Genomic DNA, 20,284 nt, shown 5'->3' with positions numbered 1-20,284 from the left:
CCTTACCCATCTACAGCTCACAAACGTATCTATAAATCTTCTAATTATCCTGCTCTTACCTCTGTATTTGCCTACTATCTCCCAGATAGACCTCTTAGATCTGAAAATCAGCAATTTCTTCTGGTTTACAAGCCAAATCTGCTTCCCGGCCTGCTTCTTTACTCTTACTCTTTAGACAAAAATTGGAATGCTCTACCTTTAGCCATTAGAACAACCCAAAATCCTGTATACTTCAAAACTTCTCTATGTGTATACCTATCTTCCATCTGGAACTGTACTTGCACTCAGCCTCCTTGAATACCTAAGTTCTAATGATACATATATTTTGCTTTTCTAGTCTTATGCTATGTTTACCAAAAATTCCTCTTTGCTCTAATTATCTGTAAAATATTGTAATTTGTCACTATTTGTCTTGCCACTGGATTGCTAATTGCACTTTTTTACTTTGTAATCTGATCTGGTTGATAATCATATATTAATAATGTATACATTCTGCTTTTTATTAATTACTTATGTATAAAATTCTGCTTTTTATTGTACTGAGGAGCTTTTCCTGCCTGGGCCTCTACTGAAAACAGGCTCTGAGTTGCCCAGTGGACTTTCCAGGTTAGCAAACTGCAAACAAATAAATAAATAAATAAATCACAAAAATATTAAGCCTGTATGTTTCAAAGTTTAGTCTGCAGTAGACATGAGAGTTACCACATTTGATTTAATTGAAAAATAGTGGTGGACATTTCTTTTTGAATGCATTTTGTAAATGCAATACCTGATTGCAACAATGTAATATAAAATGAGGCATTATCAAGTATTTTTTTATATTTTTCCCAAATAAGAATGTTTCCCTTGGGGAAAAAGTGGACTGTTAACTGGTATCAAGAAAAAAAAAACACTTTCAGGACATATTTGTTTTGGGCAGTTGAAGTCTATGACTAGGCCATTTGAAAAAATGTCTCCAGGATATCCCACATGAAATGTTAAAGGGGCACTCACCACTTATGCTGGACTGACAACTCCAGAAAAGGCAAAACATGCCATGTTTACAACTAGTAAAGTCCGGCTTTATTGGCCTGAATACATAACTAAAGACCTATAAAACAAGTAAAGCACGTTTCTAATAGACTTACTCTCAGTGTAAGTGACTCATTCAAGTATAAACCCTATATTATAAAGCAGGCTTACAGTGGAATAAGTCACTTACACTGACAGCAAGTCTTGTGGAATCAGACCCTTACTGACACTATTTATTTTGAGGCCTCTGAGCTAGAACACTTATATAGCCTTAATGGGTAATTTGAATAGCTATCATGATGCCCTCATCAATGGAGGCTTAATGGGGCTCTGCTTTTCAAGGTTATCTGGATTAGCCCTAAATGTTCTTGTTCTGGGATTTATTTCCTTTTTTTTTGCTTAGTCTGGCAGTTAGTGTAGAGGACTAAAGCAGTGAGTTGTTAACAAAGTCCTCATTCTAGTCTGTGATATAATTCTGGCAGCCTCCATTTACCTACTGTATGATTCTGTACAACTCACTTCACCAGACGGAGCTCTGGGAAATTGAGCTAAGCTTCTCAATAGTCACCTCGACAACATGCATAGAAACTACCTATACACTACTACCACTTTTTCAATCAGTAACTTCTTATTGAAATCTGACATATCATGATTGCATGTGTTGTTATGACAGTCTTTGTGGTCACTGATTGCTTGATCGTTTTTTTTTCTCAGTAAAACATAAATGCATGGCAGTATAGTTTATAGGTAAACATTAAGCAATCAGTCTGCAGACTATTACAAGCCTAGCCAATAACCAGAGTTCAGAATCAAATCCTGTACCTTGGATCTGTGAAGTAAAGACCTTACCCACTAAGTCACCCCACCCCCCAACCCCCTGGTTGCAGTTAAACATAACTCTGTGCCATTCCAGTTAGTTTACATTCATTGGACCTACTTGTGCACACTGAAGCAGAAAACACCCCAAAGAATGTGATCACTCATGGGGGGGGTCATACTTATTCTTTCCACAGCACCATGAACTGCTTGGTGCAGTGAAAGCTTGTCAATGACTATAGAAACACAGAGCCCCCCCCCCCAACACACACACGGCATTTAAAGAAAAACAGGCAAGCTTAATCATTCATTTAGCTTATATACTGCAAAATCTCTAGACCTTACTTAAACTCTGATTTTTCACATTTTTCTTCATAGTACTGTTAGGATTCCACTGGATCTGAATCAGGTTTGCATGAATACAGCCAGAAACTGCTTGACCCCCCCCCCCCCCAAAAAAGTCTGTTTTGTTCATTCAAGTTTCTTTTGTCGAAGCATTCTGCTAATGAGAAGAAAGCTAAATTCTGTGAGTAGTAACACTTAATGGTTGAGAAATGACAGCAGTCAGGTGATTGCTATTGTTTATTTCACTTCAGAAGAATGACAAACAAACTTCCTGTAATAAAAGAACATTTATCTTAGGCAGACAATAAGCATATAGATATATTTTTATTTAAGGTCAGTTTGAATCCCAAAGGCTTTCATAAAGCTTCTTTGAACTCATTTTTTTACCATCCTGGAACCTTTTCCTGCATATGTATGTATTGTGCCAGCAGTCGTCTCCATACACTTTCCAGTTTGATTTAATATTACTAATATCAGGTAATCTAAGTGAGAAATTTGTTATGATGTTTTTCACTTACTTCTCTCTTACTGTGTGCATATACTGCTATGCGCACGTGAAAGTATATAATAATCCATGGCAATGAAGAGTACTGTATGTGTTCCACTACAATAAAGGATACTCGTGTTATTCTCTGTATAAGTTGTGAAATGAACTATGACAGGAACACCATTTAAAAAAAACACTTTTGTTAGCCACAAGGTCATTTCAACCTGAAATATTTGTTGCTAATTTCATTAACAAATGCTGAATTAAAAAATAATTTTATGTAAAAAAAACCTATGTTTTTTAGTTCAGTTATCTGTTTGTAGGACTGAATATTCTGAACATGTTCAGTGACCAAAATGCAACAAATGAATATCTTTAACATTTTTTAAAAATTGGAAAACTAATTTTTAAATGCCAACCCAAAGAGCAGTGCACTAATCCTGTATTCATCTGTTTAACTGAGGAAGGTTCCTTATCAAAGTTTGCCTAGACTCTAAGAAAGTACATTTATTCCTTGCACAGTCTACTGTGGGTTGCGGTGAAGATATAACAATTTTTATCCCATATATCCTCACTTTTGTCATTTACCCCTCATATTATATATCCCTTAAATGTTTTAAATTGCATATCATTAGATGTACACCTTTAGAAATTTATTCTATAAGGAGTGTATTTGAATGCAAACCTGGAATTGCAAAGCAGTACAATCTATCAACTCACTTTGTGCCCTTATGTATTAATTTTAACTGGAATAAATACACTGGTAGTGGCAGCTGTATTTGCAGCCATCATTAGATGTTTTCAAAGGAGGTTTCTGCAGGAGAATGCCCCCTTTCTCCATGGTATAATGACATAATGAGATTTCTGCAGGAGAACACCCCCTTTCTCCATGGTATAATGACCTAAGGAGGTTTCTGCAGGAGAACGCCCCCTTTCTCCAGGGTGTAATTACCTAAGGAGGTTTCTGCAGGAGAATACCCCTTTCTCCATGGTGTAATGACCTAAGGAGGTTTCTGCAGGAGAATACCCCTTTCTCCATGGTGTAATGACCTAAGGAGGTTTCTGCAGGAGAACGCCCCCTTTCTCCATGGTGTAATGACCGAAGGAGGTTTCTGCAGGAGAATACCCCTTTCTCCATGGTGTAATGACCTAAGGAGGTTTCTGCAGGAGAACGCCCCCTTTCTCCATGGTGTAATGACCTAAGGAGGTTTCTGCAGGAGAACGCCCCCTTTCTCCATGGTGTAATGACCTAAGAAGGTTTCTGCAGGAGAACGCCCCTTTCTCCATGGTGTAATGACCTAAGGAGGTTTCTGCAGGAGAACATCCCCTTTCTCCATGGTGTAATGACCTAAGGAGGTTTCTGCAGGAGAACGCCCCCTTTCTCCATGGTGACCTTGAAATTAATCACATTAAGGCTGAATGAGGTGAAGCAATCTGTGCAGAAAGGGGATTGCTCACCACAAAAATGAGTAAACACAAAATTCTCAATCTCTGCTTTAGAATTCTCTCTCTCTCTCTCTCTCTCTATATATATATATATATGTGTGTGTGTGTGTGTGTGTGTGTGTGTGTGTGTGTGTGTGTGTGTGTGTGTGTGTGTGTGGGTGTGTGGGTGTACCTGAAATGATCTAAACAAAATAAAGTCAACAGTAAAATGATCAAAAGAAAAATATCTAAAAGTAAAAGATTTAAACTGAAAAATATCTAAACACAAAATAATGACAAATTTGAAGTTATACTAGGGAAGGGTTTATGCCCTTTCCCCATTGTTGTGCAATCACGGTGTTTGTATATACAATTAAATGGGGGGCTTGCCCCCGCACAAAAACACTGGGAAAATGTGGTTCGATTGTGTCAGATTTTTTAATGGTTTTTATACCCCCACACCCCCTGCTGATTATATATATATATATATATATATATATATATATATATATATATATATATATATATATATATATATACTAACTCATAGGTCACACAACAATGGGGAAAGGGCATAAACCCTCCTCTAGTATAAATTTGAGTTCGTTATTGTTTTGTAATTTAGATATTTTATGTTGATCATTTAACTATCGATCTTATGTTTAGAACATTTCAAGATTTCAGGTACACATCTATATATATATAGGTTCATAGGTTCATACTAGGCTATCTGCCCTAGGGCATTTATAAGCCTAGCCAGAGTGTGTATGGCTTTCGCCACCCATTTTAAATTTATTTTGCTATGCCCTTTTTCGAGGTTAGTATACTGTGCTTCTGTCTAACAGTGACACAGAAGTGATACCCGGGGTAAACCTATGATCTCCCATCCACTCATCAAGATTCCTCTTGAAGAGAGACAATGAGCGACTCTGCCTAACCTGGACTGGGATTTTATTCCAGAGTGAAGGGAGCCTCTGGGTTATGAATCTGTCCCTCCAGCATGTCCTATTTATTTCAGTGCTGAGGTTTAAGTCCCTCGAGCGCGTAGCTCGATGGGATTTGGATTTTCTGAGGTGCAGCATGTCCATTAATTCCGGGTTGGACATGGCTTTATACGTCAGGCACAGATCGCCTCTGAGCAGGCGGTATGCCACTGAGTAGAGCTGGAGTTTCTTTAACCGGGCAGCATACGGCACCTGTTTGAGCCCCTTGATCCTCTTGGTGAGGTACTTTTGGGGTCTTTCCAGTTGCTGCAGGTGTCTGGTAAGGTACATCCCAAAAGGGGCATTGTACTCAATTATGGGCCTGATGAGGGATGAGTAAAGAGGCACGATGACCTCCCCTGATCTAGATGTGAATCCCTTCATGATTAGGTGGGCTATATAAAATGTTTTTCTAACCACTTTGGCCACGTGGTTGTCAAATGAGAGATTGCTATCAACTTGGGTCCCCAGGTCCCTAATTACTTCTTCTGTACTTAACAGATTACCACCTATGTGGTAATTTGTGGGCACTTTGTTTTTGCCAGAGGGGATGACTATACACTTTTTGGCGTTTAGCTTGAGGTCATGGCTCTGGCACCAGTTGTCTGTTTCTATGAGGCCCTTTTGGAGGATGCTTGTGTCAGCTGGAGAGTCTATTATGGTGCCCAGTTTGCAGTCATCTGCGAACTTGGTCAGCCACAGTCCTTCCATGTTGGCCTGTACCTCCGAGAAATATATACCGAACAAGAGAGGTCCCAAGACTGAGCCTTGTGGGATGCCACTTGTAACTGGTTTGGAGTCTGACATGGCTCCAGCTATTCTAACCATGTGGGTTCTGTCCTTGAGCCAGTTTGCAACCCATCTAGTGACATAGGGGTTTATATTTAAGCTGGTGAGCTTATCTATAATGCCCAAGTGGGGTATTGTATCGAAGGCTTTTGTGGACCACCTTCCCCTTGTCAATGGCCTTGGTGACTGTTTCAAAAAAATTGACCAGGTTTAAGAGGCAGGATCTGCCCTTAACAAAGCCGAACTGGGTAGGATCCAGTGTCTGTAGGTCCCCTATATCTTTATTTATAAGGTCCATGATGACCCTTTCCATAGCTTTGCAGACCAAGCTAGTGAGACTTATGGGGTGATAGTTTCCAGGATCCGTTGAGGCATCACCTTTGTGGAGAGGGACCACTGTTGCTGTACGCCACTCTTTGGGTACATATCCTGTAGTAAGGCTGAGATTGAACAGTAGTTTTAGGTTTGGGTTTAGCTCTTCTTGGAGTTCATGTAGGACGCAGCCCGGGACACCGTCTGGTCCCATTGATGCTGTGTTTCTTGCTTTGGAGAGGACAGCTCTTACCTGAGCATCTGAGATGTCAGGGGGGCAGCACTCTGCTGGGATAGATATTAGCCCTTTTGGTGGGGAGGGGCGGGAGAAGTTTGCGCTGAACCTGTCAGCTAGGATGTTGGCAATGTCTGTGGGTTCGCTGTATTTTTTGTCATTTTGGACAAATTCTGAGCATATCTGGGAATTCCCACCCAGGTTCCTAACATAACTAAAGAAAGCCTTGTGATTATCCTTAGTGTCCTGTGCAATTTTTCTCTCGAAGCTGGCCTTAGACGATTTTATGAGTGCCCGTAGTTTTTTGCTAATACTGATCAGAGATGCCTTCCCTTTTTGGGATTTTGCTCTGTCATGTAGTAGCTTCCTCCTTCTATTGTATAGTTTGTTTATGGCTGGGGTCCACAAGACAGGACGTCTGCCTTTGGAGGATTGGGTCTTGGTTTTATTTGGGATTGCATGATCCATGCATTCCTGAAGGTGTTCATAGAATGCGTTTATAAAGGATTTTGTGGTCTGGGCCGTATTATCCAGAGGCCCGGGAGCTTTGAAGGATTCCACCTCGGTTTTGAGGAGTGTGAAATTTGCTTTAGAGAAGTTTTTCACTGTGGTTTTCTGGGCATGGGGTGGGGTCGGGATGTGAATATCCAGTGAGATTAGTTTATGGTCTGATCTTACCAGTGAGGGATACACTTCTGGTCTGGAGCATAGAGTCCCCATGTTGGTGATGATCAGGTCCAGTATGTTTTCCCCTCTTGTGGGAGTGGTAACAAGTTGTTCCATAGCATTTGAGTTTATAAATTCTAGGAACCTTTGGGCTAGGGTGTTGGAGCTAGAGTAATGCTCCCAGTCTATGGTTGGGTAGTTGAAGTCACCCAATATAATGGTGTTTGGAGAGACCTTCATATTATCCAGTGTTCTCAGGAAGGCTGAGTGGGGTTCCTGGGTTTGGGAGGGTGGTCTGTAGCAGGCTATAAACTGGAAGGCAGTTTTACCCACTGTTAGTTGCACATGGATAGTCTCTGATGCTTCGTGCTGTGCCACCAACCTGGAGGTGTGGGTATCTTTGACGAATATTGATACTCCCCCTCCTTTTGTGGTTCGGTCCAAGTTTTGGGGCCGAAAAGCATGGTATGAGGTATAACCTGGTAGTGCTGGGGTGCTCTCGGGAGCCTGGAACCAGGTTTCTGTTACTGCACAGATATCGATGTTCTCCATGCTAAAGAGAGTTTCGAGTGCATGCATCTTGAGGTTTAGACTTCTGGCGTTGAGTAGCATTACTCTTAGTTTCTTATCCCTTGTGATACCTATGGAGGTGGGTTTGCCTTTTGAGCCTTGCCTAAAAAAGGCACTATGGGGGGTAGCAATAGCCTTTGCCAATATCCGAAAGCCCAGGGGTGACAAGTGCAAGCCGACCCTAGCGAAGCATCGTGGCTTGTTGAGCATGTCATCCCAGGCTGACAGGCATTGGATCCCCTTTGAATGACACCAATACTTAAGCCAATTGTTGAAATTGATAATCTTGTCTTCATACTGTGGCATCATTCTTGGTGAGGGTAAGATGCTACTCAAGGTCAGGGTCATACTGGCCTGGGCTACATGCCCAGAGAGCTCCTCTATGTCTCTTTTCATGTAGTCCAGGGAGGTACGTCTCAGGTCATTCACACCAGCATGGACAATGACTGAGTCATATTTGTACTTGCCTTGGAGTGACCTGAGTGCTTGTGTTATGTGGCGGATCCTAGCACCGATAGGCAGCTCACCGTGACCTTCTCCTTGTTCAGCCTGGTGAGCGGGACGCCAGTGTGCCTGATGATAGAGTCACCTATTACAAGTGTATCAGGTGTGTTGTTTAGCCTTAAGGGCTGTGACTGTTCGGCACGCTGGCTTTGTGAGCTATGTGTTGCATGTGTTTTGTTTTGGGGTAGCAGTTGCTTGGGTGTCTGCTTTGGAGGTCTCTGCTGCTTAGGCAGATTTTTATTTAGAGCCTCCAAGTATGTTTTTGTGTGTTTATGTGTTTGGTTTGCTGTCGTGGTAGGTCTATGTGAGACTGGAATTGTAGTGAGTGCGGTTTCCTTCTCCTCCTGACTGGTTATGCCAGTACTGAGTTGAGAGAGCTTAGCCTCCAGTTTGGCTATATGGTTGCATCTCTCACATGTGTTGGAATTTGTTGGGAGGAGGAGAGGGTTGTCTGTGTACATTAGGCAGTTTTAACATTGCCTCAAGATTCCCAGGTTCACCAGCTGGACCGGAGAGGAGATTGACAACTGACCTTTGGACATGCTAGAATAGTATTGGGAATTCCTTTATAATTGAAAAAAGGGCCAATGGGGAACAAGTTACTCAAGGGAGTTTGTGAGGGTGTAGTGCTTTTAATTTTTTTAGTGCTGACTTATATAATTGCTTTAGTGAGCAAGTGCTAGGCTTTAGCATAGGAATAGGGTGTTTATTATGAGAACTAGATCAGTTCCAAGGCTCAAACCCAAATAAGCGGCGCTGCTCGATGAAGCGCTATGCACAAAATCACGCAAAGCCGCGCTACAGTGGGTTTTATACAGGCGGACTTGAAAGAGCTAGAAATTGGCCCAAAACAGCCAACAGACTACCAGATTCCTGTGCTGGGAACACTCCTCCAGGGACAGATAGCCTGCTCCAAGCTCCCCACTGCCACTGGTGAACAAAGAAGCCTCCCTCTATCCAAGAAAGGAAATGGCAACACAGGAACTTTCCAAAAGTCCAGACTAAAGCAAAGCCTGTATTTGGACTACTCTAGGTCAGGAAAGATGGGAAACAAGGATAACTTTTTTTTTTTTTTTGCAACAAACAGCAGGAAATTGCAATAAATATGTAACACAGGCTAGCGCACTTGAGTGTGTAGCCTCAACAAGTAAATGCAACAAACAGGACAAACTTTAAAAGTGCAGGTGCAAAAACAACTTTAGACAGTTTAAAACAGTTCAAGAAGCAGAAATATTTGCAGTTTAGCTAGATCGGACATTCGCCCAGGTAGTAGCAGGAAAAAACACTTTTATCAGGTTAGCAGTCGCTCTTTTAGCCTCTCTGCTGCTAGCACCACTCTGCAGGACCACGAGGAGCTTGGCTGAGTAGTAACAAGTGCAAAAACCTCGCCAAAGCAGGTTTTATACAGGGGGATTTGAAAGAGCTAGAAATTGGCCCAAAATGGCCAATAGACTACCAGATTCTTGTGCTGGGAACACTCCTCCAGGGATAGATAGGCTGCTCTAAGTTCCCCACTGCCACTGGTAAACAAAAAAACCTCCCTCTATCCAAGAAAGGAAATGGACAACACAGGAACTTTCCAAAAGTCCAGAATACAGCAAAGCCTGTATTTGGACTACTCTAGGTCAGGAAAGACGGGAAACAAGGATACATTTTTTTTTTTGTTTTTTTTGTTTTTTTTGTTTTTCTTTTTTTCAACAAATAGCAGGAAAATGCAGTAAATATGTAACACAGGCTAGCACACTTGAGTGTGTAGCCTCAACAGGTAAATGCAACAAACAGGACAAACTTTAAAAGTGCAGGTGCAAAAACAACTTTAAGCAGTTTAAAACAGTTCAAGAAGCAGAAATATTTGCAGTTTAGCTAGATCGGACAGTCGCCCAGGTAGTAGCAGGAAAAAACACTTATCAGGTTAGCAGTCACTCTTTTAGCCTCTCTGCTGCTAGCACCACTCTGCAGGACCACGAGGAGCTTGGCTGAGTAGTAACAAGTGCAAAAACCTTGCCAAAGCGGGTTTTATACAGGGGGATTTGAAAGAGCTAGAAATTGGCCCAAAATGGCCAGTAGACTACCAGATTCTTGTGCTGGGAACACTCCTCCAGGGATAGATAGGCTGCTCTAAGCTCCCCACTGCCACTGGTGAACAAAGAAGCCTCCCTTAATCCAAGAAAGGAAATGGCAACACAGGAACTTTCCAAAAGTCCAGAATACAGCAAAGCCTGTATTTGGACTACTCTAGGTTAGGAAAGACGGGAAACAAGGATAATAATTTTTTTTTGTTTTTCTTTTTTTCAACAAATAGCAGGAAAATGCAGTAAATATGTGACACAGGCTAGTATATATATATAAAACATACTTTATATATATATATATATATATATATATATATATATATATATATATATATATCTATATATATCTATATATATAAATATATATATATATATATATATATATATATAAATATATACACAGAAACATATATATATATATATATATATATATATATATATATATATACAGAAATAGATAGATATGTATATGTATATATATATATATATATATATATATATATATATATATATATATAGATAAGATACACATAACACACACACATATGATTATAAGGTTCTGTATGATCTAAATGCACATGGTTGAATTTTAGATTTTTAACATTACATCAATGCTTATTTTATAGAGTAACGTGTTTTACTTGGTCATGTGCATTTAGTTTTGTATTAGCAGTGTAAGTAAATTTAAGAAAGAGTCATGTACACTGCTGTTGGTATGCTGTGCTTTTGGGTGGTTTGTGCGAGATAACACACAGTGGGGTCATTGGAGTTTGCTGTTTTACCCACTGCTGTGCAATCTCACAGTTGGAATATTTAAGTAGCAGGGGGTGTGAGTGATGTTGGGGGGCATGCCCCATGCAAAAACACTGTTTTTTTTATTTTCATTGTTGATTTGATCTGTTTTTGGTTTTAGATAAATTGATTTAGATACACCGAAATACTGAATTAGTGAATTTTGACTTTTAAGTATAGACCTTGATTATATCATGAATGTGCAATTAAAACAAGAATTTGTTTGTGTCTTTTGGCTTTTCGCAGTTAGGGGTCGCTACAGCGGAACTCAGGTCCGCTAATGATTGGCAGTAGAGTTATACGCGCTGGCTTGCCGGGCCTAATGCACAACCTTCAATGAAGGAATGCCCATTCACGCAAGTCGCCACACAGAAGACGCTCTAACTGAGAATCGAACGGGCAACGTCTAACTGCGAGGTGACAATGCTACCGCAGCATCACCACCGTGAACACACAAAAAGCAAAACCCAAGCAACCAAAAGAAACAATACTGTGGCAGGCTCACATTACAACACATAGCAAACTTTATTTCCACCATTTCTGCCCTGAAGCCCCCACTCCTCAGCACTTTAAATATATCAGCTACAAGGTAGTACAACAGTAAGGAAAGGCATATTCTCCGTCCCTTGTAACCATGATCTCGCATACATCCCAGATTATCAGTGTCATCCTGATTACCTTCCCAACTGCTAAAGCAACTCTACTCTTTCACTTAGTTATGAGAGCTCTGAAGTCAGCTGTATTAGTACTCTAAATTCAGCTGCACCCTCACTTGTTCTTAACGCTTGACGCCTTTGCAACTGATCAGACAATCCCTCTTTCTTACAACCCAGACTCCCTGTTGTCCAAATATGTAGTTAATCTTCTTGATTGATTTTATATCTATCTATATCTATATATATATATATATATATATATATATATATATATATATATATATATATATATATATAGAAAGTGCGACACATGAAAATTGTAATGTATTTCTTTGATTTTTTTTTCTGGTTGCTTGAGTTCCGGTTAACTGAGAGTTTACTGTATATATATATATATATATATATATATATATATATATATATATATATGTATCTGTGTGTGTGTGTGTGTGTGTGCGCCCATAGTTGTATACACACACACACACACACGGGTTGATACTACATATATACATATGGCTGAGACTTTATGAAAAGTGGAACTGTTTGCAGATTGTGGTATAGTGGGAGTTGTGGAATTTGCTGTTTAACCCACTATAGTGTGATCTGGGAACTGGTATATATACACACACACACACATATATATATATATATATATATATATATATATATGTGCATGTGTGGGGTAGAATTTATGTATATATTGATATATACACACACCCACATACATTCAAACACATAGTTAAGTGTATTACATAATAGATTTAAAATAAACTAATTACTTAATTAGCTACAGTATATATATATATATATATATATATATATATATATATATATATATATATAAAACTCATAAAGCTAGATCCACAACAGTTTGGTGTTGTCAAAGGTCATGTCTAATTAATTTAGTACATTTGTTTGAGAAGGTCACAGAGGCACTGGACGGCTGTCATTCAATCCACACAGCCTATCCTGATCTTGCCAAGGCCTTCAAAACTATCCCAAATGCCTTTGTAAATAAGCTAAGAGACTTAAATGTAGACCCCTAATGAGGTAAAGTGGGTGGCAAAATGACTGAAAGGTAGAACCCATGCAGTTAAGGTGGAAGATGCCACTGTAGAAAGCAACTTCAGAGCTCAAGGCTCAGTACTCAGACATCTCCTTTTTTGGAATATACTTTTCTGACCTCCAAATGATAAATACAGACCTATGGCTAATTAAGTTTTCCAATTTCTGCAAAGTAAAATTAAATGCACAAATGTGCAGTACTGACACATTTGGAAACAATTCACATCTACAACAATCAGTATAGCCAGTACCATACTGCAAACTGACAAAGTAGTCACGGATCTTGGCACCCTGGTCAAAAGTACCTTCTCATTCTATTACCATGTAGCAGCAGTAGTCAGGAAATCCTTCTGTCGAACACAACAGTTATCTAAACACATCTCTTCCAGGTTTAAAAAAAAAGTTATTTTCCTGCTGTACTCATCTCTGGTTAGACTAATTATAGAGTACAATGCCCTCTTCATCATATACCTAGACAGACACGTCTTATAGCTAGAAAGATTCTGGAACTTCCTAATTAAAAATATTATAGTTGTAAAGAGCCTTAGATACCAAGGCAGGTTTGCAGCCCTTTACTTGGTCTCTTACAGACTCATACGTTGAGTGTTTTGTATCTCATGCCATTAGGGACCCCACCCTCCTTCAGCTTCTGCTCCTTCACAAGATATGCAGCTCTATAAACACACAAACTAAGGCTTTCAATCACCATCATCATATTAGTAAAACAGGCTGCGGGTTAGAAAAATTAGCCAGCATTTACCCCCTCTCTAGAACAAATTGTGTTTATATATATTTGTAACACTTTTCACAACCACACAAAGTGGTCAACAGTTCTTTTCCAATTTGTACATGTTCTGTTTATGCACTATGTGAGTCCCTACTGAAGTAACATTGCGCCAAGGCCAGGCTGACTGGCATCCACAACCACTTTTAAAACCTCTAGCTTATTGATGCCATAATATCTCAAGGAAGGGGCTTCTATGACCATCTTCTTAAAGATTGTGAAACAGCTTTCTTATTCATTTTTCCAACATAATTCCATATGTTTTGAAGCGGTTTTACAGTGATAGCTACACTTTGGATAAATTAAGTATGAATCTTTCAAGATATTGAATCATGTTCCATCTACACCATAGTCATGACTTTTTTTAGGATGAGGCTGTACTCCATGAGATACAAGCATATGTTCAAACCTCCCAACCTCTTAGTGTAAGAAATCTGGACAAAGACAAAACATAATGGGGGGACAAAGGCCCCAAAATAGGGACATATTTTAAATATTGCTCCTATAAACTTAGAAAGTTGCTAGAATAACAGGGTTTGCATTATTATGTATTTTCTGAAGGATGTGAAGTCTGAAACTGAAATGTATGTCATTATTTAATATTATTTAGTGACTTCAATCCTCAATGATTTGCCAGAAAACCACACATTTTATGGGGAACAGACCAAAAATATAAGGCAAAAATCTGGACAGTTGAGAGGTATGCATGTGCTCCATGCACTTTATAGAATTTAAACCTATTTTTCACTGCTTAAGGTTTAGATTCACATTATTACATTTGATTCTTTCCAAAAACGTTGTCAGTCTGTGATGTTGCTCTTTGTTAACCTCACATACTAATATGTCACCTGTGATATTCTCTACCCTAACTAGATGTTCTATGATAGTTGCAATGTTATTTGGAAGACCTCTAGGGCCAACAAGATCCAAAAAGAGCATTCTCAGGAATCAGCATTGTTGGTGGGGGGGGGGGGGGGGGGGACATGTACACAATTTCTATTTTCTTTCCTTAAATTTCTCTTGTCAAAAGCCATAATTGGCATCCAATACAGATAAGTACTTGGCTCTCAGCATCACTGTTACAGCTTGTCCAACAGTCTCAAGAAGGTAGTGTTCTCTATTCACAGTCTTTTAATATTTTAGGGATCAATATTTAGATGCTATTCAGTTTCACCAGTGTTACTCTACTGTTAATGTAGAGTGTCAGTTCAGTTTGTTTGGGAACAACCCTAATTCTTCTCTGCATTTAAGCTCCTACTCAATTCTTTACCACGTGCACTTGCACAAGACTCACAGTGTGCCCTACAAAGGGGAATATTGGGATTCAGAATAATGGTATACAGCCCTGCTACAAGTCATTATATTCTTCCATCTCACTTTTGGTTTGCTATAATATTGTTTTTTCAGTTCTTCTAAAACATGCAAAATTAAATCATTATAAATATATGTTCCACACTGTCTGAACCTCTATGCAGTGTCAACCATAGCACTGTGCATATTTTTGGCTTCAGCATTAAACATTTCACTGGCATCACAACCATGCATTTTTCTTCAAGCAATCAATTTGTTTTACCATCCCCTACATTTTGCATGCTGATCTGCTCAAAATGTTATTTTGTTGCAATGCTACCCACTTGAAACATCATTTAAAGATATTTACTTCAAAGTTTCTTCACCAGCAGCAAGATCACATATATTACTTTCAGAAATTCCACTTTCAACAGCACTGAATTTCTTAAAAGCAACCATAAAGCAAAATTATATTGCAATATCATATTTTTGGTTCACAGTTAAGTAGCATATATGGGTGACAATAGACAAAATATGAAAAATGTTACCCCTGATGCGTAGTCACCAGAGATTGCAACTCTCTGAAAGTCGGGTACAGTTAGGTACAATGGAGTAGAAATGTCACTTTCATGAACAGAAGGTAGCTGTGAGATGAGCTTCGATGTGGTAGAAACACATAATGCAACTGATCGAAATCGCTGCAGACGCTTCTTGCTGGTTTCAGATAGCAAAATAAATAAATAAACAAATAAATACAACCACTACATAAATCATTGCAAAACAATCATAACCACAATGGCTTTTCAGTAATTGCCCATGCAAATCTGGCATATACAATGCAACACTAGACGTGTAATACATAGTTTACAGCTAGAATGAGAACAGTGGTGTTAGTATCAACAAAAGGATTGCATGAAATAAATGCATGCACAACTGTTGCAAGGAATGACCCAATAAAGTTCACCTTTTCTTTTGATTGTAGTGGAAAGGTATGAGTAAATTTGTTGCTACATGTAACAGTTGTTAAACATAGCATTGGATTAAGCAAAACTTATGAGTGAGAGATAAAATGATGCACATATTTAGGGTAACAAAGACCAAAGGGCAAACTATGAAATAGACTTAGTAATTCAAGAGATACAAGGTAACTTTAAACATACATTAAAATGTACTGCTAATAGAGTCTCAGGCTGCAGTATCAAGCCTGCTACCTATTATGCTGTGACATGCTGCATTGCTATTACCCTGTGCATGCAATTTCTGTTTTCCATACATCCATCAAGGTTGTTTTTGAAGAACATAATTGAACTTGATTTGAAAGCTACTGGAAGCTTATTTAAAAATGGTAAACATTGTGTTATTAATCTGTTCTATATTTTTGTAATGTTAACGTTACTTTTAACAACAGATTTCTCACTCTAGTATTACTTCCTAACACTGTGTAATAGACAGAGATTTTCAAGAGGAACTGGAGTCGAGATTGTTTTAAAAATCAGACAGCAGTCAGCCCTGAGAAGTCTGAAAGCTATAGGTTATTAGAGGCCTTGGAATGTTTTCAAGCCCTAAAACTGCTCTTGTTAGGAGCCTCTGCACTGTGTTTAACAGTAGTAGTAGGTAGCTTGTGTAGGAGCTGCACAACACTGTAGTTAATGCTGGTACAGATTAAGGATGTCTACAGGGGAATGATAACTTTCACTGCTGTGTAGGCTAGGGGCGATGGTTGCTGACTTTACTGCAACACACTGGTCAGCATGTAATCTGCCGTGCACTATGGTCCTGCAGTCTTAAATAATGTTGTCAGTCTAAAAATTTATGAATGAGAAATTATTTTGTAACCAGTATTTATACCATTTTTTATAGAACTTTATAACGTATTTGTTAACAATAAGATAAGGATTGCTGTGAACACACCATGTGTTTTTCTGACCTTCTTGAAGAACTTTAGCTCTTTATTCTAGATATAAATATGATATCTATTTATTAGTATACTGACTGCGGGAGAGCACTGATTAACATGGATCTTCTCCAGACTCAGCCCAGAAGATCTGCCTAGTCAAGTGACCTGCTCAGTATCAGACAGCAGGCAAATGGAGGCCGAGGGAATCAAAATCTGGACCACAGAATGCAGGCCATAAACCTAACATGTAGTAATGTACATATTTTGATATCTATAACCTCTTTCCAGCTTTTATGTCACTAAAGAAAAGCCAAAGAACTAAGCGCCCAGAATGGAACAGTGTAGAATGTTGCTCAACATACCAGCTGGGACTGAAAAATAATCACTTTGACCAACTGTCTTCTGTTCACAGCCACTGGATTACATATATGTTCATATTCAGTGCTATTAATTTATCAAAATTCCCTCATGAGGTACAGCATTCAAGGCATTATAAGTTACAGGTAAACAACTTGCTCAGTAAGTCCTTCTTCAAAGAAATCTACATGGCTGAGAAGACATGATCGCCCCTTGATGAACCCATGTTGATTCGTATTGAAGATAAGCAGGTTGCTAGTGTCCCAGTGAATAAGGTCCATTCTAGTACATTCCATGAGCTTATGAAGATTACATGTAAAGCTAATAGATATGAAATTACCTGGATCAGACTTGGCTGACCACTTTCACTGACTGGCAATAGAGTTCAGGTACATATTCAAATATTAAGAGTTTAGTTAGCATCATACATAATGTGGTCAGGTTATCCTTAATTCTATCCAGGAAGCTAATCAGGATGTTGTCATGGTTAAAAACTAGGGTTGCTGATGTTGTAGGTTGTGTTTATGATGATATTTGTTATAATATATGATACTTTGTCATCTGGAGCCCTGTAAGAATAACGGTTTCTTGTTTATCCTTAACCAATTGGAAGTCAGTACAGAATTGATCCATATTACGTATGTCATGTGACAGGGTAATTACATAGTTACTTATTGGCATTATACTCAAAAATATTTCCCTAGAGTGTTATTTTGAAAGAAAGTCTTCAAATTTAATAAATGATTTACATGAGATCTGGCAGCATCCTAAGATATCGTATTCAATATCATGGAATGGGATGTGTGTGTGTGTGTGTGTGTGTATGTGTGTGTGTGTGTGTGTGTGTGTGTGTGTGTGTGTGTGTGTGTGTGTGTGTGTGTGTGTGTGTGTGTGTGTAAGATCTCAGACTACAGTATTTAAGCAGTCACACATATATAAAGACACCTAACCTTAAGAAAATGCTTGCATTTATGGAATGCATTTTGTGGTTTTAAACAAAGTTTCAGTGATGCATCTTAAGTCAATGCCCTCCAGTAGGAGAATGACCTCCAAATTCACAGTTTCCATGGTAGTACATATTTCAAAATCCTAAAGTTAGAGAAAAGCATCAAGAATTCCTAATCTGTTATTATGGCTTTTTGCATTTGGTAATGCTATCTTGACCTATATGTTTTACTTTGATTTCTGTCAAATTCATCTGATTCTGAGATGTGAAAGTATAAAACTATATTATGAGGAGGAAAAGTCCATATTTGGTACTTGGAATCCTCAAAGTAAAAACTGCAGTTATTGATAGACAACAAGATATGGCGTATCACACACATCTCTCTCCAGGCTGACAAGCACAATGAATCCCCAGTGATATCATGTCATTGCCCACTGATTAAAAGCCACTATTCATTTTGAAAAGTAAGGGTAGAATTTTTGTGAGTAAGTTGTATATTCCCCAAAGCTGCAACGATATGTGAAAGGCTTGGCATGTCCATCCACATGCCTACAAGGTTCAACATCTGAGGATTTTCAATCCAACATGGCACTGACCATGACAAATTTGTCATTAAATTTTTAGGCTGGTTCTAATATCCATTATTTTTGGCATCGGTAGGCAGTTTATAGTCACAGGATCCTTAAAAACACAATTAAGATGTGCAGCCACCTTATGTTTAATGCAGTCATGGATAACTAGTGTATTTTTGGGGTTGCCTGGATGCTGTGTTTGCTTTATGGGTTTGTGCAACTGGCCTGAGTGTTTCCTAAACCATATTTTTGTATATGCAGACTTTTCTTACTTCTGTATTTTGGTGACATTTTGTGTGTGTGTGTGTGTGTGTGTGTGTGTGTGTGTGTGTGTGTGTGTGTGTGTGTGTGTGTGTGTGTGTGTGTGAGAGTGTGAGTGTGAGTGTGAGTGTGAGTGTGTGTGTGTGTGTGTGTGTGTGTGTGTGTGTGTGTGTGTGTGTGTGTGTGTTTGTTCATTTTTATGTGTGTCTTTTGTGTGCATGTCTGCAGGAAGCTCTGATAGAGTTAAAGCATCACAATTAAAGCGGAGTCTTTTTGAAGGATTTTTTAGAGTCCAAGCATATGTAAATGTAGGTGTGTAGCCCTACTCATCAGATGGAGATCTTATGCAAAGATGTCCTCAGAATGATTGATGTGTTTACTTCTTTTACACGTTTTGGCTAAGATATGATAAAATTAAACTACACTTGCCACTACTTATCTCCTCTGCACGCTTCTTTATGGCACTCAAAATAAACAAAAAGCCACAGAGAAGCTGAAATCTTTTCTCTTTACTTCACCAATCGATCTGGTACCTCAGCATGTTGCCTTCAAAGGATACAAAACTGTTCACACTCCCATGATTTATACACATAACAATTAGCAATTAACCAAAAGTCCTGTGATATTCATCTGTTATATTAGTTAATTGATTAATTGCTTAGCCCTTTATGTTGGCAGTTCAGAAAGATCCCACACCAACCCCAGTCAATAGTAATAAACAGTAAGTACAAAAAATGTTTATTATAATTCAGAAAAATACTGCACATATGTTTTTTAAAAAATTAAACACATTTCCAAATGTAATCCTTTGGGATGAAGGGTACCATAATTTAAAATATACATGGTTTCCAAGTAATTCAGTTTACTTCTGAAATCCCCTCTAACTCCCAGAGTTTGTGTCAGGACACTGAAGAACAAAGAAGTAGTTTCTCCCTCATGTTTTAAACTTTAGTTTAATACCAACAAGGGGTGCTACACCCACAACTTAAAATATATTGGACAAATGAAAAGACAGGTTAGAATCAGGGTACTGTGACATTTAGCTGACATTAGAAATAAGAGACTAGAAAGCCCGGTGGCTAAGCATTTTAGTTTAAAACATGAGGGAGAAACTACTTCTTTGTTCTTCAGTGTCCTGACACAAACTCTGGGAGGTAGAGGGGATTTCAGAAGTAAACTGAATTACTTGGAAACCATGTATATTTTAAATTATGGTACCCTTCATCCCAAAAGATTAAATTTGGAAATTTGTTTAAATTTTTAAAAAACATACGTGCAGTATTTTTTCTGAATTATAATATGCATTTTTTTACTTACTAGTTATTATTATTGACTGGGGTTGGTGTGGGATCTTTCTGAACTGACAATATAAAGGGCTAAGCAATTAATCAATTAACTAATATAACAGATGACTATCACAGGATTTTGGTTAATTGTCAATTGTTATGT

General features: G+C 38.6%; 1 protein-coding gene across 1 annotated transcript in view; it reads right to left on the bottom strand.

Annotated features, from left to right (window-relative positions):
* The window catches only part of AMPD1 (adenosine monophosphate deaminase 1), a 238,292-nt gene that overhangs the window by 189,216 nt on the left and 28,792 nt on the right, over nt 1-20,284 (bottom strand). Inside the window, exon 3 of the mRNA XM_044076719.1 lies at nt 15,351-15,516. Coding sequence (XP_043932654.1) covers nt 15,351-15,516 — 166 coding nt within the window. The remainder of the gene's footprint in view (nt 1-15,350; nt 15,517-20,284) is intronic.

The sequence above is a fragment of the Protopterus annectens genome, chromosome 7.part0 (assembly GCF_019279795.1).
Source record: "Protopterus annectens isolate FY-2018-M chromosome 7.part0, PAN1.0, whole genome shotgun sequence".
In the NCBI taxonomy this organism is placed as follows: domain Eukaryota; kingdom Metazoa; phylum Chordata; order Ceratodontiformes; family Protopteridae; genus Protopterus; species Protopterus annectens.
This window is presented reverse-complemented; position numbering and strand designations above follow the sequence as displayed.